This window comes from Anneissia japonica, unplaced genomic scaffold (assembly GCF_011630105.1).
Source record: "Anneissia japonica isolate Jap-2015-1 unplaced genomic scaffold, ASM1163010v1 scaffold142_len1259957_cov175, whole genome shotgun sequence".
Classification (NCBI taxonomy): domain Eukaryota; kingdom Metazoa; phylum Echinodermata; class Crinoidea; order Comatulida; family Comatulidae; genus Anneissia; species Anneissia japonica.
Genome location: NW_022684560.1, coordinates 611,559 through 636,187, shown reverse-complemented (window position 1 = coordinate 636,187; position 24,629 = coordinate 611,559). Strand labels below are relative to the sequence as shown.

Here is a 24,629-nt window from a genome sequence, read left to right as displayed (position 1 = left end):
GGGGGGGGGGGGGGGGGGCTATAGCCCCCTCTGGCGCCACCACTGCGCCGTCGTCGTCAGTCGTCTTTTTCTTTAATGGAAGAGGAAAAAATATGCCATTTAGTGTCCATGCACATTTCATGTTTTGCACATGCTTCTTTATACAGGAACCCATTATCAAATACTACGTTATATATTATACCGTACTAAACTTACTCTGGTTTTCTTGTGTTTTTGTGCAATCACCCATCATCCCATTCATTATAATTATCAACATTGTTTAATATCATAATCGTTGACTTTGCAATTACTAAAGTTTTTTTTTTTTTTTTTGCAAAGTTTTTTTTTTTTTTTTTTTTTTTTGCTATTGTTATAATTGTCATATAATGTTTTTTTTTTTTTCCTATTGTTATAATTGTCATATATTATTGCTTTCTTTCCTGGTAAATAATTTGAATATTTTTTTAACAGGGTGTAAACTTAGATAGATGTATGTACTCACCAGTTGCACGCGATGTGACGTGCGATGTAGTAGGCCGAATCTGTGCAACCTATGTACAAGCTAACACATGCTACTGTTGCTATCGCCTGCAAGATTATCAGTTTGACTGTCAATTTGTCAATTATGGGTCAGTTTGTTCAAATGTTATTCGCCATTGATAATGTTAATGAGATCGCTTTTGTAAGCCGAAACCCTCATGGAGTAGAATTTCAGCTAGTGGATGAATTTCATGGTGGTGGTTGGAAAGCCCTAGAATTTTTGCAGGGGAGAGAGGCGCTCACCACAGCGAGGGTAAAACGAACAGAGGGCAGATGGATTTGGCAAGATGGACCAATTTAGATAAAATATAGCTCCTATATACCTCCCAGATATTCGGGGAAAGTCCCGTTTGGGGGCGTTTTTCAAAATGGCCACCTGTTGATTTGGACGCTTGTATTTCGATAACCACTGGTCAGAGAGAATTGTTCACAATATGCATATTCCTATTTGTTGTAATACAACTTTTTATCAAAAAATGGAGGGAAATGCGGTTTTTGAAAGTTTGACCTTTGACCTTGTAATGTCATATCTCAGTAGCTACTAGTCATAGATACTCACAATTGATTGCAACTTGTTCAGAAGATTCATGTTTATATTCGTCCTAATGAAAAAAAAAATTCAAATAGTGACCGGAAACGGTACATTCTGACCTTTGACCTATTGTAGGGTCATTCCATGTCAAATCAACCAGATTAAAAAGAAATTCCTGTATGACCGTCTCAGATTTGGATGAAACTTCATAAAAATGATCCACTGTATGAAAAACCAANNNNAAAAAAAAAAAAAAAAAAAAAAAAATTAGCCTCATAGGATATGTAGTTTTCGAGATATTGACTCCTCAAAAATAGGGGACGTGGTTCTTCAAGATGTGCAAACGCAATTTACTTCAACTTTGGAAGCTTATAACAGGAGATTGGTAATAGCTATTAGGGTCAAACTTAGTATTCTAACATATTTTTCGCCATATTTCGCTTGCATGTGGCTAGAGACAACTACACATAGATAATATTTCTGTAATATGAAGTGTATATACCCACTCAAATAGACGGAGGGTGACCTCGAAAATCACAAAAAATTTGCATTGTTAAACAAAGCGGCTACTTTGAGTGCAGATAACTTCAAAAGGGAAGGGATAACTGTTAATATAAGGCGATATTTGTCAAATATGGCAAAAAATATGTTAGAATACCAAGTTTGACCCTAATAGCTATTACCAATCTCCTGTTATAAGCTTCCAAAGTTGATGTAAATTGCGTTTGCACATCTTGAAGAACCACGCCCCATATTTTTGAGGAGTCAATATCTCGAAAACTACATATCCTATGAGGCTAATTTTTTTTTTTTTTTTTTTCATAAAATGGATCATTTTTTATGAAGTTTCATCAAAATCTGAGACGGTCATACAGGAATTTCTTTTTAATCTGGTTGATTTGACATGGAATAACCCTACAATAGGTCAAAGGTCAGAATGTACCGTTTCCGGTCACTATTTGAATATTTTTTTCATTAGGACGAATATAAACAGGAATCTTCTGAACAAGTTGCAATCAATTGTGAGTCTCTATGACCAGTAGTTACTGAGATATGACATTACAAGGTCAAAGGTCAAACTTTCAAAAACCGCATTTCCCTCCATTTTTTGATAAAAAGTTGTATTACAACAAATAGGAACATGCATATTGTGAACAATTTGAGACCAAAATCAAGACACCAGTGGTTATCGAGATACAAGCGTCCAAATCAACTGGTGGCCATTTTGAAAAACGCCCCCAAACGGGACTTATCCTAAAATTAGTCACAGATCTCATGAAAATGACTCTACTATGAAGCAAGAAACAAAGAGTATGCAATGTAACCATATAATTAAATGAAATTTTATATTTTGGAAATTTTGCATGAAATCTGTCAACCACGTTGTCATGGTCGAGGTTGCTTCACCTATCACGATGTATTCCAACCATCATGAGGCTATCTAAATGAACATTTGTCATAACAGAACGCAAATTATTTTTAATAAGTCTCATTGAATTATTATTATTATTATTATTAATATTATTATTATTATTATTATTAGGGCCTATTATTGTTATTGTTATTGTTGTTCTGATGAAAAGTTAACACAAACAATATGGTGGCTAAACGAATATTACATGTAAATATTTTTTTTATTCGTTTGTTCCCCGACAAAACTTATCGTCTTCCCCGACAGTGGGAGGGGCTGTGCTTCCCCGACGGGAGGGGAGGGGGACTATATCCCCAGCCCCTCCCTCTAGCGCCACCACTGGAGGAGTGTCTCCAACCAGTACCAATGTCTCAGAGGCTGTAGTTAGCGGAGTCCCTTTCGACGGCCCATCCTGGTGCAGATTAAACGGGGTGGGGGTGAGGGCCGTGCCCCCCCCCCACCCCCGTCAGTCAAGCCGAAAAATAAAAAAGAGGGTGACAAATTTGAGTTAAAGAGACTAAGAGCTAAAAAGTGAGTACACCCATGAGCTCAGTGGAGATACAGCAGTGGGCGAAAGGAGAGCTCGATTATTAACCACTTATTGCTTTGCTGAGGTGGGCGTGGCGGCGTGAACTTCATATTTTTATAAATTGATTCATTATTTTTTAAAATATGTTTTTGTGGTTTTTTTTTTTTGTTTGTTTGTTTGTTTTTTTGTTGTAGTCTACATGTTGTTAATCACATACATGGCGTGGGTTCGTGTGATGATGTTGTCAAGTATATCTGGTTGTTATGGACATCTTTTGGATTTTGTTTCCTGAATGTTATACTTGGTGTATTTACTCAAAATCGACTCAGGCTGTTTTATAAAACTGTAAGTTCATAATATTAACAATAACATTAACAACACAGACTTACTAAAAAATAAAGTATAAACTAATAAACACAAAAAACAAAAATGAAACCATACTAAAGAAAATTATGAAGTAAGAAAAAAACCACATGAAAACCTTCGGTGAGACTCGAACTTTGACTGCAGTGGTAATAGCGAGGCTGATATTGAGAATTCTTATACCATTACGATAAGAGCCCGACACTGCCGAGGTCAGTGTAGTTTGTCTACCTTGTGTAATGTTATGAGTCGAGGGCGAAAATTTTTCATGCAGTTTACAGTAATTGCGTGTTTAATAAGGCTGTAGCTATAGCTTAAAAACTTTAGAAAACACAAATTGCATTAACATAAACGTTTAATTACCCGTTTATTAATATTCAAAATACATATTTCATTATGCACATTTTGATAGTCTATGCTTGGACAACAACCCAAGCACGGAAAGTGACTAAAGTGCCAGTTAGGAAACAACTGTACAAAAACATAGGAAAATGGGGTAGAAAAAGAAAGAAAGAAAAAAAAATCGGAACAAGAACAAAGACTTTTTCTGCTAATAAAAATATTAAGTTATAAAAAATGAACATAGAAACTAACGCAACGTTAATGAGGCTCAAACTATAGCTACAATGGTAATAGCGAAGGTGATATGGAGGCTAACAAGCCAACTCATGAGCCGACCCTGCGTAAGTCAGTGCATTTTTAGTTCATCTACCTTGAGTAATTCAGTGATTGGAAGCGAGAATTGTTCATGCATATAAAAAAGAAAACGCAAATTGTTGTTTATATACGGTAGTTTAATTACCTGTTTAATAATATTTTTAAATGGTCCTTATATCCACACCCTACGTCGTATCGTCACCAACATTAATCATTTCTTCATTTTATAATGCCAAACAATTCTGGTAATTTTCATTTATATCCATTGATAGCTTTTTTGAGATATTTAGGTCTGGGACGTTAGCACTTTAAATGCCCCTCAAATTTACTCCAAAACAAGGATCGACACCAAAATGTAATAACTTCTTCCTTGTAACATGGTGAAGTGTAGCCGAGCGGTAAAGGTGCACGTATTATGTGTAAAGATAATCGTCTGTATGATGTTCGAAAAATCGCGGCCGATCCATTCCATCCGCCATGCATCATCGAGTTTGCACGCCGTTCGGACTGCTTCCGGTCCGCCGGCCTAGGTTTGACACATTCAATTCAATTTCGATTTATTGTCATTTGCAACGCTCATATTACACTACATAAAAATTACTGTGGCTCTTTTTCACATACAACCAAGTACAATGCAACAGACAAAGTAGCACTAAAGAGAGAAACATGATCGATCCGCTCGAGTCGATCCACGGTTTTACTTCTGATCAGCACCAAATTCAAGGAGGACCGAGATACATGTATTTATTGGCAATGTGTCAAAGTTGAAGTAAATCAATCCAGTAGTTTTTGTGTTATGCGCTCGGGAGGACAGACAGACACCCAGACCGCCCGGCAGACAGACAGACAGAAACATACACCCACATACACACAGACGCGCGCTATTGCAACACTATTCACCTCTCCTTTTAAGTTTTTAAGTAAGCTTGATATAAAAAGAAAGCAAAAAACTGAGGTATACAAAATTTTATTTTTTTAATTTGATTATTTTTCAGGTTCGGAGTCAACATGACATGACAATTGTACTGCCAAAAAATTCGAATATTTATGTATCGCCACCTCTGCAAAATTCAATGTTTTTACAACAAGCAACAGATCCTAGCCAAGGGCAACAAGAGCTCAATCTTGATACACAAAAGGCCTCTCCAGCAACCTCAGAAGCCAACCCCTCTAGAGTAGTGCACGAAAGCACCGCCACTACAGTATAGTTATAAGATCATCGATTTTTTTTCTTTCTGCTTCCAACACAGCCTCTAGAACTGTTGAGCATCGACCTTTTTCGTTTTTCATCATTATCATCATCGTCATCATCATCATCGTCATCATCATCATCATCATCATCATCATCATCATCCTATAATGTGCACGTCGCATGCCACTTATGTCGTTGCGGTATACTTTTTACTACCTATCTCACATTATTACCATTACCCTTATATTTGTTTTTTATTAACATTGCCCAAAACTAATTTCCCGTGTTTCACACAGCAAAATATGCCGTTTAGCCATACATTTAAAATGGCATTTTAAAAATGTCATTACAATTTTTACAGTTAAAATTCAACAACGTGTTGCACTGTGCACTATTTAGAAGTTTTAAAAGTATCCCCGCTACTCCAAAGTGTGTTAAGTTGTTGCATGTACTATATAATAATCTTTATTTGAACTTCACTTTTAAAACAGTGGCACACGATGACGGTGCGTTCACAAGAGTATAACATACAACATATAATTAAAAATATAATAATAAACGTCGAACAAATAAATTCAAATACTGTACAGAATTAAAACACAGCGTAAAAAACGACTAAAGATAACTTTAAAATGTTTACCATATTACAATAGAATAGGCTGAAAAAGATTAAAAATGTACTTAATAAAGGTATTTCCATAGATATAAAACGGCATGTTTAAAATTTTTAAAGAATTGAAATTCATCTGCTGACAAATTTAAAAAGTTTAACATTTCAGTCCAACAATGTTTAAAAAAATTTTTTTTTTTTAAATAACTACCGGTACTTAACACAGAGGTAAAAGTCGTTGTTTACACAATATACATATATATATACACATATACATACATACATATACCTACAACTATATACATACATATATATATATATATATATATATTCCTCACTCGCCACTGAGGAAGGACTGGTGTTGTCCGAAAGCTCTGGTTCTATTTCTGGCTGTTTACTTACGTTTACTTTTTAGCTGTTGCTTCAAAATTTACTCGTCTTCCCCGACGGGGCCCCACCACTGACATACAAACATACATATATATATGAATTTAAATCATAGACTGAAGTTGCTTAATTATTCTTGATTCATAATTTTACTTCTAGTTTGCCAGGCTCTTTTTAACTGCATTTACAGTTTCAATTGCATTTGTTGTGTGGGTTTACATGATGAATTTAAAAGTTAAATATTACTGTGCAGCATACTTTACAAGAAATGTCTAAATATTTGGTGGGGTATGCGGGTCCTTAAAGGAGTATTACCCCGTGATGCACAGTTCGGTTTAAAGTTGGTGTATGCAGGTCACAGGACCTTAGTGGATTTACGTCCCTACCCCAGGATGCATAATTTGATTAAGGTTGGCGTATGCGGGTCATTTTAGACCTTAGTAGAGTAGAGTAACATCCCTTCCCCAGAATGTATAGTTCGGAGAGGTGGGGATTGCTTGTCATTAGGACCTTACCTTAACGTCCTTACCCTAGGATACATAGTATGATTAAGTTGGTGTATTCGTGTCACAGGAACATAGTGGAGTGAGGTTTCTACCCCAGGATAGTTCGGTTAGGTGGGGTATGCGGGTCATTAGGACCTTAGTGGAGTGACGTTTCTACCACTTAATGCATAGTTACCATACACTATTGTAGACAGTACTCATACTATAAATTTTCACTTGTTTTTTGTCATATTTTGTGCGGATATTGGCCCATGATGGCATATGCAGCAATAAAATAAATTGCATTGAACCGGATACCGCTTGCTTTTAGAGACATGCTAAAAAACGGTTAATGTAGTTTTTGTGTAATTATAATGTTTCCTTGTAGATGTTTTTGACATAAGCTATTGTATACTTAGTATACTCTATAATTATTATGGTATTCAGGGCAACGGTTGGCAATGGCTAGCTTCATTCCTCGTTGGCTGAAGTGAAGCAGTTGAGGGGGCGATTTCCGGTACGTACGTATTCAAGTTTCTTTCTGGAGTTCCCCAAGGATCAGTTCTGTAGTCTTTGTTACATAACTCTTTTGTGTTTGACTTGTCGGACTGTAACTCATCATGCATTCCCCAATATGTTGATGACGCCCTTCTCTGCAGAACTCATGCCGATGAGACTTTTTTGTTTACATATGATCTCAATAATGTCTGTTCTTAGTGTAATAACAATGGTATGAGCGTAAATGAATGCATGGTCATGAACGTAAGTAGGTCTTCGAGGCAGAGAAAATTCGCCTGCATATTTAGTCTTCGAAAATATTGCATTACCCAGACTCATTCACAAAATATCTTGGTGTAATCATAAATAGTAGGCCTAATTTGGAATGGGCCGAACAGGCTCAGCATGCTACACCAAAAGTCTCCAAAACGTATGGTTTTATTAGACGCATTATGATAGTTTTAAGATTTAACGATCGTGTCTGTGTGTTAAATTTGTTATTTAAAGCTGGGCTAGTCCTGAGGAAAAGACAAAAGATCATTCCCCTCCCCCAGTTTAAATATTTTTAAAAATATGTATACCTTTAACCGTTCTCGAGGATTTGTTATTGAATTACCCAGACTATCATCCACAAAATATCTTGGTGTAATCAAAAATAGTAATTATGGCCTATTATTGATAAAATTGTTTGTGACACCTTAAACTATGGTTATCAGAACCAAGAATTCTCTAAAACGCAACGCAGAGGGGTGATTAACTTAATTTATAAAAAAGGTGATCACCAGAATCTCAATAACTGGCCACCAATCACACCGCTTAACACTGATTACAAATTTACAGCTTTTGTCCTTTTACAAAAAGACTCCAAAATGTTGTTAAATCTATTGGTACTAGTGACCAAAAAGGTTATGTATGTGGCCGGTTTGGTGGTGATAATGTACGTCTAATTGAAGACATTATGACGCACATGGATATCAACCAATTAGATGGAGCTCTAGTAAGCATTGACTTTAAAAAAGTTTTTGATACAGTTGATAGAAATTTCATGTTTAATACTCCCCGAAAATTTAACTTCGGAATCTCTTTTATACAGTGGGTTAAAACTATGTATACAAATACAGAAAGTATCTTTACAAACAATGGCTAGGTTTCCGAAAGCCTTAATTAATATGAATCAGGGCATAAGGCAAGGTTGCCCGCTTTCGGCACTGTTATTTGTTTTGTTTGCAGAGGTACTTGAAACCAAGATAAGAAGTTTTTTTAAAAAAAATTGATGGAATAAATATTTCTGTAAATAATCATATTCATGTGGTGAAAATTGCCCGACTTGCTGATGACGCAGTCCTCTTTCTGAAAGATAAGGAAAGTATTATCAGAAGCATAAAAGTAATTGAACAGTTTGGCGACGACTCAGGTCTGAGATTAAACTAAAAAAAAAAACAAATGCTATATGGATAGGCAGACAAAAAAATAGTAAACTTACACCAGGTAATATTGATTGGTCATCTGAACCGATCAAAATTCTTGGAATTTATGTAGGACATGACAAAACTGAGTTTTGCTATCAAAAAAATTGGAAAAATAAATAAGTTTCTTTAGAAAATATATTAACAGCATGGGGGAAGAGAAATCTAACTGTGTTTGGTAGAATTACCATTATCAAAACTATTGCTATATCAAAACTTTTGTACAATGCTAGCATACTGGATGTTCCTGAAAATATAATTAAACTAGGTTGACAAAATTATTTTTAAATTTATATGGAAAAACAAAACTGACAAAGTTAAATGAAAAATAATGTATGCTGACGATCAAGGTGAACTTAGGGTTACTGATTTTAGATCAGAGGTAGCGGCCTTTAAACTTAAATGGTTCAGGCGTCTATTGACGATGGTGACGATGTTAAATGGGAAATCTTGCCATTATTGTACTTCGAAAATTTTTGACCAATGTCATTTATTGCAAACCTCTCAAAAATTTCGTTACACTCAAAATTCCCACTTTTTTACAATTCTGTTGCTTACGCAATAGAATGGTTTAATGAAAATCAACTTAATTTTCCAGTAAACTACAACAATATTATGGAACAAATTATTTTGGGAAACAAATTCATATGTATAAAAGATAAGGTACAAACATAACTGGATCTCAGAGTACACTAGAATACTCATACCATTCCTAATGAATGGAAGAGTATTTTATATAAGCATAGCATATGTAAAAATGAAGATAAGAATTTGAATAAAAACTCATCGTTAAGTATGACAAAACAATTGTATAATTTGCTACAAAAAATAGAGTACAACTTTCTATAAAGATTCAATGTAAATGGGAAGCTATACTTGACGAACTACAAATTGACTGGAAAAAAGTTTGGAACAGAAGAATTTCTATGATCAAAGAAAATAGAATTAAGCAATTGAATTTTGAACTCTTACACATGATTATACCTACAAGAATGCAATTATACAAATGGAAATTTGTCAGCAACAATTTGGGTACTAAATGTAAAGTTGTAGATGAAATACACTACTTCTATTACTGCGAGGACGCTAAAACTGTGTGGCGTTTCATAAAAAAAAAATAATTTAGATAGAGTACCCACGTTATCCAATATTAATACTTGGTACTGAGTCGAGCTTTATAAATGATATGCTAAGCCTTAGTACCTTTTGTATTGCTAAAGCACGTACGTTAATGTTTTATGGTAAATGGAGGCTTGCTTCCACTACGACCTTGTTTGAAATTGAATATAATAAAATATACTTGTTGTAAAGAAACGATTGTCAGCCATGTTTGGACTGACCCTGTATTATGCAGGTGTTTGTATGTGTGGTATAGCAGCCGAGATTGACAGAACCTGTATCTCTGTTCGATGTGTATAAGAGACAGGTATTATACTTTCTTATCTGAGATTAACCAGTGGAGCTTCCGGTTTGATTTTACATTATTGGTTCATAGAGAAAATATAACAGACTTCTATGGTTGCTTTAGGTTACTTTTCTTGGTTCTTCGGTATTTAATAGGCCTTATTGTTAAGCGTTTTGTTTTTGCTTAATTTTAATTTCGTTTTCATTGATACTTTTGTTAAGCTTTGTGTAAATTGATTATGTTTTCTTTAACAAAAGCAATTTTTTTGTTCCACATTATTTAATAGGCCCAATTGTTAAGCCTTTTGTTTTTGTTTGATCTATTGTTTAGTTTTCGTAGATACTTTTGTTAAGCCTTGTCTAAATTGATTATTTTTCTTTAATAAGAGCAATTTGTTCATTTTTTTTCTTAGTTTAAGATTGACTGCACCACTTAATTGTGTGTTGCCACTGTTATAAAAGTGAAATGTCGAATAAGTTATTATTATTATTATTATTATTATTATTATTATTATTATTATTATTATTATTATTATTATTATTACATTATTTCTCCCCGACGAATTGTGGTTTTTCTCCCCGACAGGATGTGGGCGAGAAGCTAGACCTCCCCGAAGGGGCCCTCCCCACACCCGCTGCCGCCACCCCTGCTAAGTACAGTATTGTGTCAACATACGAAGCCCGCTCCCTCGGCTGAACCCGTTGTAATTAGCAACTACCTCCAGAGCGCCGTATCCAGGATTTCCATGATTGGTGGTGTAGAGGGTGCGGCAGTGGGGGATCATTGGCGGAATGAAGGAGGTGGGGTCAAGGGGAAAGAGCAGATTAGATCGCAGCTTTCGGTAAGGTTCCGTGGGATTTATAATCAATTTCAGCCTCGAATATTTTCAACTACAAAATTGAGTTTTTTTCTTCTCATCAATGAACAATTTGTCTTTCCTATGGCAACTTTACTGCCAGCATAATGGACTAAATAGATTACTGGTTGAAACATAAAAATTTAGATTCAAATAAATAAATAAATAAATAAATAATATATATAAATAAATCATGACTCTATGTACATAAATTATTTAAATATTAATTTATTAAAAAATTCAAATTTAAATTATTTTTTAAATCTTGGCTATAGTGCAATACAGTACTGTAATAAAATAGGCCTACTATCATATATTTGAATAAAAATAGACACTTTAAGACTTAAAAAAAAAAATTAAAAAAACAAAACAAAACCAAAAAACAAAGGTAGAAATATCAGATAAAAATTACATTATCGAACATCACTCAAAATAAAAATTGAATGGCAGGAGAAAGCGACATAGAGGGTTGAGAAACTGTCACGACAGGTTTGCAAGATGTTGAGATATATGAGATATTTAATAATTCATCATGAAATAACTAGGAAATGGATTCGATTCAAACTTAGCATAAGGCCCTATAAAAAAAAAGCTATTAGTTTATCACTATCTAGGCTGGAAAAGTGACGAGTGAGGGAGGCTCTTTACTTTTATTTTTTATTTTGCTAAAGCCAAATATCACCCTTGGGTTGTTTGCTGGTGCATTGATATTCAAAGTAAAACAGGATTGAGATAATACAAACCACATCTGAAAACTTTTACTAGAAAAAAAGAAAGTAAAAGAAAAAATAAAGAAAAAAAAATCCCATCCCCCCCCCCATTTTTTTTGTTTCAATACCATAAAAGACATGCTCGCGAGGGTGATAGACTAGTAATGTTTTTATTGGAGGCCCAATGAAAAGTAATTATTTGTTTATCACGCTATATGGGCTGGAAAAGTGATGAGGGAGAGAGACTGTTTATTTTTATTTTATATTTTTCTAAGGCCATATCACCCTTGGGCTGTTTGCCGATGCATTGATATTCAAAGTAAAATACATAATTGAGATAAGGACCCATAAAAAAATTATTAGTTCATCACCCTATCAAAGAATAAAAACTTATGAGGGAGGGAGATTTTTTTTTTTTTTGCTAACCCCGCCCACATTTTACCGATGTTTTATAAGTAAATAAATGGTTAGGGACACATTATATAAAAAGTCATAAGAATGGAATCAAATTTATATTTTTGTTGTACCAGTAAACATATTATTTTCAGGAAATTATGTGCTTTTCAAGTGAAAAAAGATGGGGAAACCAAAATTGTTGTTGTACTGTACCTTTTGTTTAGTGGCGGAATAAATAAATGAAATGAAATGAAGCACGGGTAATAGGCCTACGCCTTACCACACGGTGAAAGATTTGGCATCGTGATTAAACCACTGCTCAAAATTCCCAAGATCAGTCTAAAAAATCTCAAGATTGCTTTAAAAATCCCAAGATTCGCAAAATATTAGTACAGGAATCAGACAACTTCTTTTAATAGTTCAATTTAAAAGCTTTTCCAATGAATTTCATTATACTGTACTGAAATGTGTACTCTCGTTGGTTTTGATTCAACCGTGTATTTTCTGAAGTTGGGTGTGTGGGGATGGTGGGTTGGGGATGGTGGTGCTGGTTGCGAATGTCATAATTTAATATACTGTACATAAAAACTGACAGGTCAGTTGCCTTTATTTTATTTGCATTACACAGAAAATATTCCAGTAGCATACTGTACTTTAATAGAAAAGGTATTGATTGTTATAACTTCATTTTTGGGAGTATTTTTGATGAATTTTATTGAAATTATAATTGTCAAATTAAAACACAGTAAATCATTTGCAAAGTATGAGACGATGCGAGATTTTCTGGCATCTAGGTGCAATATTCTTGCTTAACTTTACTACCCTACGTACTGTAGCAAACAGCTTATCCGCCAATGGGACACATATATCAAGAGATATAACTTTAAAATGCACCTTATTATTTTTGAAAAATGATTAAATGGCCTTAAACAACACTGCCTTAACAGAAGTATTGGAATTACTTATAGGTCTTGTTGAACAAATAAACAACTCTCATTCACAACTGTCAACTATGTGGTGTTATATAAGGTCACTGAACAGATGTTCACTTATTGATAGAAAAAATAAGAATTCCATATCATTCCAAAAATCCCAAAATTTAATGAAAAAATCCCAAGGTCCCAAGGTGTCATTAAAAATCCAAAGATCTTGGGATAAATCCCAATTGCAGTGGTCACAGTGCACAGCTGATGAATAGTCAGTTGGCCTTTGACCTTGTGTTGGGAAAAAAACAAAACGTTAAAACGATCACAAAACTCAAAAGTCACAGCCATCAAAACGCCACCGTACACAGAGGGTGTGTGTGGCAAACAAATTACAAATTGTTTTTGTCATTTTAGTAGAGTGGTAGCGAGACTGTAAACAGTTGAATTTTTTGTCATCCACTAGATACTTGTGAATGTGTTGGTTTTAATGTAATATGTAAGTATGGACCTGTGAGGATTGAGTAATTTGTTGAATTAGTGACTAGGCCTAGGCCTACCAACATCATTTTTATCATTACGTCGTAGGCAGGAATGGTAGGTTAGGCAAAGCCGATAATATACTACTGTATATAGCGTGCCAACCAAGGCCTGGTAGATGCTAATGCACTTTCGCACCTAACTTTTAATTCTTAATTTTTTTCGCTAGCACGACGAGAGGCTGCCATTTTTCAATCAGTAAGAAATTGCCAGAATGTCCGAGTTTGCAGCGTGAAGTTTTTTGATTAAATGTTTATGAAAACTTATCTATTTGCCGTATTGTACAGTATGTCAATCTTTATATTGTATGGTGCTGTTGTTTGACTATGTATGTGTGTTCACATGAAATAATTACTTCCAAAATTAGTAATGATCCAAATGCATACACAGATCGAAAAATAGGGCCTAGGGGCCTAGGCCTAAATCCAGAAAAACAACTATTAAAGCCAATGATAAACATCGGTTCGATTAACCTTGATTACCACGAGAAAGTTCAAAAAGATGGTACTGCATGATGCCACATTTTGTTGTTGCATGTTTCATGGGAAAATTCCAATTAAAATTATAAGACTGGCCTTTAATGGTTTCAAAATTTAAGAATTGACTTGGACATTCTGGCAATTTCTTACTTGATTGCAAAAAAGTACAGCTCGTCGTGCTAGCAAGCGCGGAAACCAGGTATCAACCTATATTTATAAAGGTATCTTTTTGTTGAAAAGAATTACTTTATGAGTGGTTGAATCTTGTAAAAATGTTTTATAATTATGTGTTGTGACTGTGAGAAGAAAATTCAGGTAAAAAAAAGAATTAAAAATTAGGTGCGAAAGTGCATTAGCGCCGGCCTGGCGTAGGTAGTAGTACTAGTAGTACTACATTAGGCTTGTCTAGGCCCTAGGCCTAGTCATATATAGGCCCAATCTATCCCCCCCCCCTACTACTTTTGTTCTAGGCCTGGTAGGTATGTTAAAAAAAATATCATCTTGTTTGGATTTAAATGAAACTTAAGATTTTTATGTGAAAGATTATACAACATTCAAACGTTACAAAATTTGATTAAAATCATGCTAGGCAAGGCCTACTGGTTAATTTTCTATGATTTCAACTTATCCCCATCCCTCTCAACCCAGAACTCAAGCACTTTCCCCTTATTTATCTTAACCCCTCCCTTTTTAAGATACAGTACATTATTAGTAGGCCTACATTACATAGTACATTACATTACTGTATTTACAATTGCCACATGCAAATCAAAATACCTGCTCATCTCCCACCACCTTTCTCCTCCCCTACCGCCTTCCGCTCTCCCCACCACCTTCACCCACCACCTACCCCCCCCCACTGCCAGCATTTCGGTAGTGGGTACAACGGTTTTCCATCCTAGAGTTAAAAAAAAAAAACCACAGATTTAAATTTGAATATAATTTTCTGTCTTCATCTTTTTTAGTAATTTTGAAAATTTTAGAGGGTGGCGGCTGAACTCCCCACTGTTTAATATAACATTTGACCTAGCCTATCATTTTGTTTCACAAATGATTAATTCATGTTGTCAAGTGAAAAGGTTTTCACTACAGTTTTTACAACCTATATACTCTATTAATTACAATGTGCTATAAATTCTGTAGTTAACTTTCAGAGAACTTTATTTTAAATAAATGGCCTAATTAAGTTTCTTTGTTTTTGTTAAATTAGATGGAATTTAAATGTGGTTATATTACGTTAGTTTGATGGTTTACTGTAAGCCAATCACTTACACTTATATCTTCATCGTTAACATAAACAGAACTAGAGCGTCGCAGCATGTGCCTACACCTCCGCCCTGTGCCTAAATACAGAATTTTCGCAAGGCGGACAAGCGATTCCATTGTTTTCTTCATGCTCAAGGATAGGTTTCAAGGAAACTTTACGAATGCGTGCTTTACAGGTCTCGTCAACCAATATGGTACACACTGGTTGCTCAACTCAAAAAGAGAACTTGTAATGTTCGTTTGAAAATGAAAAAAAAATCTATATTGTATTTAAGTCAATTTATTAAAGGGGAAAATAAACAAGGTCTCTAAACACCATGACATTGTAAAGCGTTCATGAATGATGTTCGTCACTGATGCTTGAAGCAGTCACTAAAGTTGGGGGTCCAGGCCCCTCCAGTGGAAAAAGTGGAGCGGTCAATGGCCTCCCATGAAATGAAATGTGTGTTTATTGAATTGAGTTTGAGAGTATAGTAAGAATTGTAGTACCCCCCCCCCCTCTAGAAAATATATCCTACAGCTGCCACTGCCCCTGTAGGCAAATTTCTGGAGCCAGGTTTGGTAAATAAGCCTATAATTTGTCTAGTACAGTATATATTTAATCAGTTCCAAATTGCAGGCAATCATGTTTCTCTAGTAACGTATTGAACAGTGTACTGGGCATCTGCCTGGTGGTGGTGAGTGAGTCACACATTGTGACATCATGTGTGACATCAGGAAGTAAAGTTGTGAGTCAATTTGTACTGTGCACCACAAATTGTATTGGCCATTGTAATAGGTTACTGTGTATACAGATTACATTTATTTAACTTTACTGGGTCTAAAAACACTGGAAAACTACAATTCAGAACGTACAGTACATGTATGTGGAATCGCAGTACAGTTTTGGCCTGCTCATAAATAATTTTTTTGAAAATATGTGGAGTTACGTGTTAAAATTTCAGACCTTGTGAAAATCAGTATTAAAAGAAAGATGAGTGGTATAATTGTTTATGAAATGCAATAATAATATTTATAGTTTACAAATACTGTATTCTTGCCCTACAAATAAGTGACGGTTCTATTCTAGAATAAATATTGACTTTAAACTTTAAATAATGCATGACATGAAAAAGGTAGTTCAGGTTTTGAATAGTAGAATGGTAGTAAAATGAAAACACTCGTGTCACCAATAGCTAAATCTATAATTGAATAGTGAGTGTGATATACTTGGCAAGTAGTACAAAAAAAAACATCTTAGGGTTGAAAAAATTGCAACAGAATTTCTGTTTGCACAGTGCATTTTCTTAAGGTCTCTGTATGAACATACTGTACTAAAAGTCTAGAAAAATCCACATAGGGGAAGTGGGTTTTTTTCAAAATGGCCACCAAAAATGGCTAGTTTTAACCAAAAATTGAAAAAAACTTGGATCTTTTCAACATATTTCAGCATATTTTTTTTTCTAAAATATATTTACAAATCTTAAAATTGTTCTGATGCATACAGGTACAGGTGGGTATCATTAATTTCAAGGTGGCTGCCACAAATATGACGACATATTTAGTGGTGTAATGCATAATACGCCAGGCAGCTATAGTGCCATATGGGCGTTTTGGACAAAAGCACCAACTTTTTACATGCTCCTTATGGTCATAGCATTCAATTTTTTATAGAAACCATTTTATCGGAGGTCATTATGGCAGCCATCTTAGATTTAAAAATGGCCACCTTACAAAACCTATGTATCTTCATGGTATTATCTCCTCTTCTAACTTAGAATTATAATTCTAGTGTCTAAGTGGTTAAGGAATACAGGCATGCCATTTTTGACCTGGTAAGATTGTTCATTTAAGGTAATTATAATTTAAGGTCATTATGAATAATCTGAGCAGATTGTTCATTTAAGGTCATTGATTTAAGGTCATTCAGGTAATTCCAGGTCAAATATTGTATGACATCTTAATAATTACATGTCATGTTTTACATCTGCATCATACTCAAGCCTAGCTTGGCTCAGCACAGTTTTGATATTTGTAGTCTGAATCAACCTTCTGGCTTAAAAAATTACCCTGGCTTGACCTCAAATATACCTATCTACTGTCTCACATGAGCCTGTGAACAAAATGTGACCGCAATTACAGCTGGCGGTACAATGTTTATGGTCAAATTGATTTCTACTATCTGAATAGTAGAACCTCTGTCTCTTATACACATCTAACCCCTTAAATTCCCCTGGCTAGTAACAGGCCTCCTTGGTTAGGCATTTTCATTATAGCTCTACTTAACTGTAGATAGAAAGATGCAAAATAGAAATATTTAGGTTAATGAACATACTGAAAACAGAGAACAGAAAGTAATCAAAATCCATTTTGCTAGAAAGAGTCTGTAGGCAGAGGAAGAAAAGGAAAGAGAAAATCTAAGGATCCATTTCTGTTGAGCGATCTGTTCTGCAACAATCTTTCGTTATGCTATGGTGCTGTAGTAGGTGGTTGGACACACAGTGCACAAACTTAAGCCCTGTTCAGTCTATAAAATATAATGGGTATTAAAGCTACTGTATGTATTTGAGGTAGTTAGGAAGAGAAGATAATTCCATTCTTTTATTGAATTAAAGTAAATTGTTAAAGAACGAATACCTGAAAAACATGGAATTACATACGTTTAGTTAACCTGACTGGCTCTCTTGTGAGATAATTATGAGAGACAGAAATTAATTATCAATAAGGTGCATTTTTACTCTGAACATGAACATGATTAAATTGCAAGAATTCAATCCTATTATTTACTTTCAGAAACCCAGTGCTTTCTAGTTCATCAGCACCAATATGTGAACGTGGGCCCCATCCTTTAATCAGTCTAATCATTTTATTTTCGGAAATTTGTAGTTAACTATTATTCCATAGTACCAGGAGATGAAGGCATAATCAAACATACATTCAACAAGGGATGAACAAGGACCTTTATGCACTACATAAATGTGAAAGCAAAACGGACCTAGAAAGTATAATTTAATCTAACACTACAGACATGATAATCCTACTCCTTAAACCAGGGAGTCAACTCCCTGCTTAAACTAAGCATTCAACATTATATCATTCGATAAGTTGAAGCAAAGACAAAAATGCAACTGTTGTGTCACGTGTACTAATGACTTTACGGGAAAACAGCTTGGTTTCGTACAGTAACTTAACAAGGCTGAGCTTATTACTATAGGCCATAAATAGATTACAGGCCTTTATACCCCAACTTGTGTTCCACCAAGTTTTGTCTCTCTGGTTTGTTCTGTTCACTGTGTTTGAACTTCATTTTACATTGTTAATATAAACTTGTACTAAGGACAGTGCCCATAAAAATACAAAGAACACTGCGTACAATGAGGAAAATAGTTACAAAATGTAACAGGTAAAATTAATGTTCATATTTGCATTAAAAAAATGTGTTTACTGTATACTCTAAATGTAGGCTTTATTATTGGGATCAATCATATTGGTACAGTGAGCCTCCAAACTCTTAACTGATGACACGTCCCCCAAAAATTAATCACCCATGTAATTTTAATGATTGCTTCCACTTCGCTGGAGGTTATCTCTGGCCTGTGAGATCAAATCTAAAATGATTTTGCCCCTTAAAATTAAATAATAAAGAACCAGAGATATATAGGCACATCATGACTAACAAGTTCTCTGAGCAAATATATTCTATTGCCATAAATTAATTCAGCCAATGGGAGGTAGATGAGGCTAGACCAAATTATGTTTGTCTACAGGTTTTATTGTATTACTGCACATAGATGACTATTCTCTTGAAATACATTTTTTTTTTTCAGATTGGATATACTAAAATCTGAATTTTAAAGATGCAGCAGACACAGAGGATTGAACAGAGAACTCCTGGTAAGAATATGTTATTTATTATTGTTGCTATCAACGTAATTAACTTTAGTAGTCATATTATGCAATCTCTTTTAAATTTAAATCTGGCAAAATTTAAAGAGAGCACAGTATAGTTAATGATTGCTAAAATACTAATTATTAGTTGTATGTTGTTGTAGGCGCATGTGGCACATCATGTAAGGTATGCCTGTTGCATTGCTTGTGTCCTTGGGCAAGGCACTTTACTTAGCCTCTCTACACCCAGGAGTATAAATGGGTGCCTCGTAGGATGGTGTAGCATTGAACGTTGTGCGTGTAAAGCAGCATTACTTAGTGTACTCCCAGAGAAAGTTGCACAAAAATGTGCTGGTTTGCCAACTTAGTTTCCAGTGACCAGGAAAATACTTACTCCAGCGCCTTGTATATTCTTCGGTTTGTGATAGGCGCCATATACATCCGGATTCTAAAAAAAAGGGGGTTTGAGAGGAAAATATTTTCAGAGTTTGCTACAACAGCTCGACTCTGAGTTTATGTTTTAATCGTTATCGTTATCCAAAATCAACATGATTCATCAGGATCATCATTATTGATCACGATCATAAGGATGAACAAATGATAATAATGAGTCATAATATCATGATCACGATCTTTGTCATCATATGATGATCATCATCAATGATTCATGAATTGTGACCATCACTGACACCATTAACTTCACCGTTTCTACCACCACTGTGCCATCCTCATTATGTGATCTTTATCAGTAGGCCACAAATTTTTTTGGAAGAAATTGAAATTGTTATTATCTTTAGAATATGCCAGACGCGAAAAGTGTGCCAAATGGATGTCCGTCATTCTCCTCATCACATCGTTGATGGAGTTTGCTGTTGGCATGTACCTTTACTTCATGGTCACAAATTATTATGTAGGAGCTTATTGGTCTTCGATTGGTGTAAGTAATGTGTTCATTTAATTTCAATATGCTGAAAGATCAGCTTACTGTAACTCAGGCTATGGTTGCACTAGAGCCTCAAGCCTAGCTTGGCTCAGCACAGTTTTGATATTTGTAGTCTGAATCAACCTTCTGGCTTAAAAAATTACCCTGGCTTGACCTCAAATATACCTATCTACTGTCTCACATGAGCCTGTGAACAAAATGTGACCGCAATTACAGCTGGCGGTACAATGTTTATGGTCAAATTGATTTATACTATCTGAATAGTAGAACCTAGGTAAATGTGGATACTCAACATTTTCATGCCAGGCATGGGATCGCAACCGTACTGTGCGGCCGTTCCGTGGCAAAACAACGTAACTTGAAATTTTCACTTTTGGAGAAAAATAGAGTTGAAGTTTGCAACTTGGCAATAAATTTCCGTACAGTTTAAATTTTGCAGGATTGTATATCTATAGACACTGTGATTATATGTAAAATTTTAATTGCAACTGTTTGTTTATTGCCAAGGTATTAGTAGTATTCACAGATACGTGTGCCAAGCCAGGCTTGAGGAGACTCTAGTGTGACTGTAGTCTTTAGTTGCCTAAACTGGTGGTAGCTACTGTGTGTGTGCTGAGTCATGGAGATCATTACATTCCATCCTCTTTTCTTGTCTTTCAGCAGGAGGGCTGAAATGCCAATTTCAAATAATGCACCATCTTTTGAATTAGACATTTTTGTTTAACGCTTACTAATAACCTGCGCTTAAAAGTTTTTGGTATCTATTTAAGTACTGTAATAATGATATATTGCCATGTTGATCAGTGGTGGTGCCAACGGGAAAGGGCAGGGGAATTTTGCCTATCCAAATATTAACGTTATTTTAAATGCCAGTCCCTAATATTGTGGTCTAAAATCATAATAGTGATAAATCCATTAAAGCCCTATTATTGATTTTTATTTCTGACCGCGGCGCTGTAGTTGACCCCTTGGTCTATTTCACCATCAAAAAAAAAAAAAAAAGAAAAAGAAAATAGAGATTACAACTATTTGTGATATTATCACTGATTTGATTTGATTTTTTTTCTACTTAGGCAATTCTAGGTGTAAGCATAGGCTTAGTTGGTATTTCCTACAAGAAGGAAGGCAGCAGCTTTATGAGATGGGGTGTGAGACTCATCACGATTAGTGTGCTAATGTGCATTTGTGGCGCTATCATTGATGGAGTTGCCGCAGGAGCAGCTGATGTAAGTATCTGTTGCAGGGGTCCCAAGTCTCCCTCAAATCACATCGAGTCTTCCGGAAATTGGGAAAGTCTCCTACACTCCCACAAGCAAGAAGAATCTCCCGGAAACAAATTATCTCCCGCAAATTCACAATATTTGCATATTTTACTACTCTTTTGTCAATTGTCTCTAAGTCAATGCCATTGGGTATCATCATCATCATCATCATCATCATCATCATCATCATCATCATCATCATATACAGCAAAGTACAATTAGATGTGTTAAGAAAATTTAGCTCATTTAAACAGGTCTCCCGGATGTGATTTCTTCTAACTTAGGACCGCTGTTTTTGGAGGAAGGCTTAAATCTGAGTGTATGAAGAAGTAGTGAAGGTTAAGAGTTGTGGTAAGATGCTTGCATTCCAATCCCAGGGTCATGGGTTCAAATCCTTGGACAGCACAGGATTTCTTTTGAAAAAAAATCCTCTATTCACTAGACCTGGTATTATGAGACTTATGCTATGTTGACATTCTTAAATTTTGGTCAAACTAACGTTTGGTGACCTCAACCAAAAAATATTCCAGTGTTAAAAATCCTTGTAAATTTAGCTCATCAAGTTTAATCAAGTATACATTCCCCAGGAAGAATAACCAGTCTGTATTTTCCAAGGGCTAAATGTCCAATACCAATATAGCGACTCTGAATTGGAGTGCAAATTTATTCTAATTCTTTCTCTCCACTCCAAAAATTGTATGTTTTTTACAGGATGTTGATGTTGACAGATGTAACTACTCTGCGAATAAGACCATTGTCACCTGTGGCACTTGTAGATCCATGGTGCAAGCGGAAACATGCTACTGTTGCTATCTGCTTGAAGATTGTGAATTTAGCAGTCAAGGGTTGGTTATGTTTAGTTAGAATCACGTAGGCTTACCACTAGTGATACTGTCTGTACTGGTACTGGTTTAGGCATTTATAATGGAGGTTGTAAAGTGCACTTCTTTTCCCTGGTCATTGGGTCCACATGCTGTAAGTGTTGCTGCTGATAATCAGCGCAGGAGCAGGCAACCCCACCAGGTACCCATTTATACTCCTGGGTGGAGAGAAGCAATGCAGATAAAGTGCCTTGCTCAACGACACAAGCGAAATGCACAGCGACGGATTGAAACCCCAACCTCAAGTTTGGGAAACCAAACCTTTCACGCTGCGCGAAACCGCTTCCAACCTGTCTCAAGATTCATAATGAGACTTTTATACAGCCTAATTGACGGTATATTTCTGATGAAAAAGCAAATACAATAAAATATATTAATTCATGTCAAGAAAAATATAAACATTCTGACTTCTTTATCTTGTGATTATATAAAATGTAGTCAGGTAAAGCCAGAAGAAATATTTTCTGATTTATAATCTTTAATATAATTGCCATTTTTTTTCCCTTTATAGTCCAAAAGATGTTCCTACTCATATAGAGGGCGTGAGTTCATGCAATGATGTTGTCATATATGTCTGGTTACTCTGGATATCTGTTGGATTTTGTTCACTGAATACTGTACTTGGTGTAATTACTGGCGCTCAAATTGGTGGTTTTAATAAAACAGTAAGTACAATTTATAGTGGAAGTATACTTAATGTAGTGTCGTGGAGATGCAATACAGTAGTTTATTTTATATACAACATTGGTTTGAGGTGAAGTAGTGAATGTAACTTCACAAGGTGTTGGATGATTGGGACTACCTCCCGGCACAAAGAAGCAAATTGAGGTACTTTTAGTCCCAATCATCTGACGAGGGAAGTAGAATTCACTGGTTTACTGAAATAAAAACCATGTGCGTTTGTTTACTATACCTCATGAATAATAAATAGCAAACCATCCATCTACATTATCCATTTCTGTCCATGAGGCTAAAATTACCCAGTTTGCATATGGTTCACATAAGAAGAAGTGCAGCAGCAGCCTCCTTTGTAAATTTGGCATGCACAGGGAAGTAAGCTACCACACCCCTTACTGGAAGAAATTGATCTGATATGTTATTATCTAATTAATAATATTTATGAGGTTTAGTAATACCAGTGGTACAACAAATACTGGTAGAAACAACATTAGAAGATCATCAGCAAAAATGTCAAAAGAAAGCCAATCATGATTAAGCAACAAACAGCAGAAGGGGCTGGCATTTAGTTATTGATTAGGTGTCTTGTTGAGAGTAGCATAGTTCAGTCGGCTAAACTAAGGGTAGCCGCAGTGTTTGCACTGAACCATAGAGATCCTTTCAAAACTTTGATCTTCAGTTTAAATCATTTGCTGTTGGTCCTGTGTTTAATGTAGCCCATTTGTACATGCATTAACTTTGAAGTTTGTTGAAGGAATCAAATGATAAATGTATATCTACTAATTACTAAAGCTTTAAGTTTGTTTTCCATCCTAATATTCTGGTCTTCCAACCTATATTTTATCTTGGTGCTGTTCCATTTTGTTTGTTTTCCCATTCAACATCTTTTTCTTCTGAACATATATGCTTCTTACTCTTTTATCATCAGTAGTAATATTTTTTTAATGATTTCTAAAAGAAAACCTAAGATTGTTAACGAACAATGCGTTGTGTATAAATTTCAATGTGGCTTGTGTTGCAGTAACAATTAAATTTAAACCAATTTTATGTGAAATAAGAATTAAAACATGTGCAAATCAGTATTTCCTTAGATTTTAATTATATTAGAATATAGAGTGTTTTTATATTAGATTATAGGAAGGTATAAGACAGAAGTGGGCATAAAGGTGGATTTGGATGGGGGGAACTGAGTTAATATTTGTTTCTGAGGGCCGAATGCAAATTTTGATTGTAAAAATCTAATATTTCTGTAGTGCTTTGCTTGTAAAACGATCATGTACTGCTTTATACTTCGTTTTGCTCTATTGTAATGTTGCTTTTACAGATGATCTGTGACAGGCCAATAACAACAAAGAGTTTTCAAACCAAAAGTGGTAGACAGAGGTTTTATTTACTATTGCAAGTTTCCATCTGGTCGCATGTGGCCTGCAAGCCTCACTTTGCCTACCTGTGGTATAAGATATATTTTAAAAAAAAAAGTTGTTTTGATACATAGGAGGTGTCAGCGATTGTGATATATATTCGTTTGTATAATTATTATTATTATTGATATAAATCATTTTATGTCTCTAAATTTGAAGAGGTTCAAAGAATAGCATTATGTTTTCTGTTTGATAAGTGAGTGCATTTCTAGTTCTTGAGAGGAATGATATAGAATATAGATGTGTGTTTCCCATCACTAAAAATTATTATTGCCCTTCCTATTTCAATTCTTCTTTGATTTTGGTATTTTCAGGTCAGGTCTTTGTCCTTTTATAGGCCAATCAGAGTATTA

General features: G+C 35.0%; 2 protein-coding genes across 2 annotated transcripts in view; both read left to right on the top strand.

The window, feature by feature from the left end:
* Positions 1 to 6,135, top strand: part of LOC117106602 — a 25,866-nt gene extending 19,731 nt beyond the window's left edge. Inside the window, exons 5-7 of the mRNA XM_033247987.1 lie at positions 451 to 608; positions 3,186 to 3,336; positions 5,007 to 6,135. Coding sequence (XP_033103878.1) covers positions 451 to 608; positions 3,186 to 3,336; positions 5,007 to 5,219 — 522 coding nt within the window. The 3' untranslated portion in view covers positions 5,220 to 6,135. The remainder of the gene's footprint in view (positions 1 to 450; positions 609 to 3,185; positions 3,337 to 5,006) is intronic.
* Positions 6,136 to 13,255: 7,120 nt separating this feature from the next.
* Positions 13,256 to 23,393, top strand: LOC117106286 (transmembrane protein 255B-like). Its single transcript, XM_033247645.1, has 7 exons — positions 13,256 to 13,438; positions 19,031 to 19,097; positions 19,889 to 20,028; positions 21,108 to 21,260; positions 22,008 to 22,141; positions 22,689 to 22,864; positions 23,308 to 23,393. The coding sequence occupies exons 2-7, from the start codon at positions 19,061 to 19,063 to the stop codon at positions 23,391 to 23,393; spliced, it is 726 nt and encodes a 241-aa protein (XP_033103536.1). The 5' UTR covers positions 13,256 to 13,438; positions 19,031 to 19,060.
* The last annotated feature ends 1,236 nt before the right edge of the window (positions 23,394 to 24,629 follow it).

Bases quoted from the DNA above. Each gene is read 5' to 3' on its own strand.
- LOC117106286 (XM_033247645.1), top strand. From the start codon at position 19,061: ATGCAGCAGACACAGAGGATTGAACAGAGAACTCCTG. The intron at 19,098-19,888 runs GTAAGAATATGT...TATTATCTTTAG, and splicing joins GATTGAACAGAGAACTCCTG to AATATGCCAGACGCGAAAAG. The intron at 22,865-23,307 runs GTATACTTAATG...TATGAGGTTTAG, and splicing joins AAGTACAATTTATAGTGGAA to TAATACCAGTGGTACAACAA.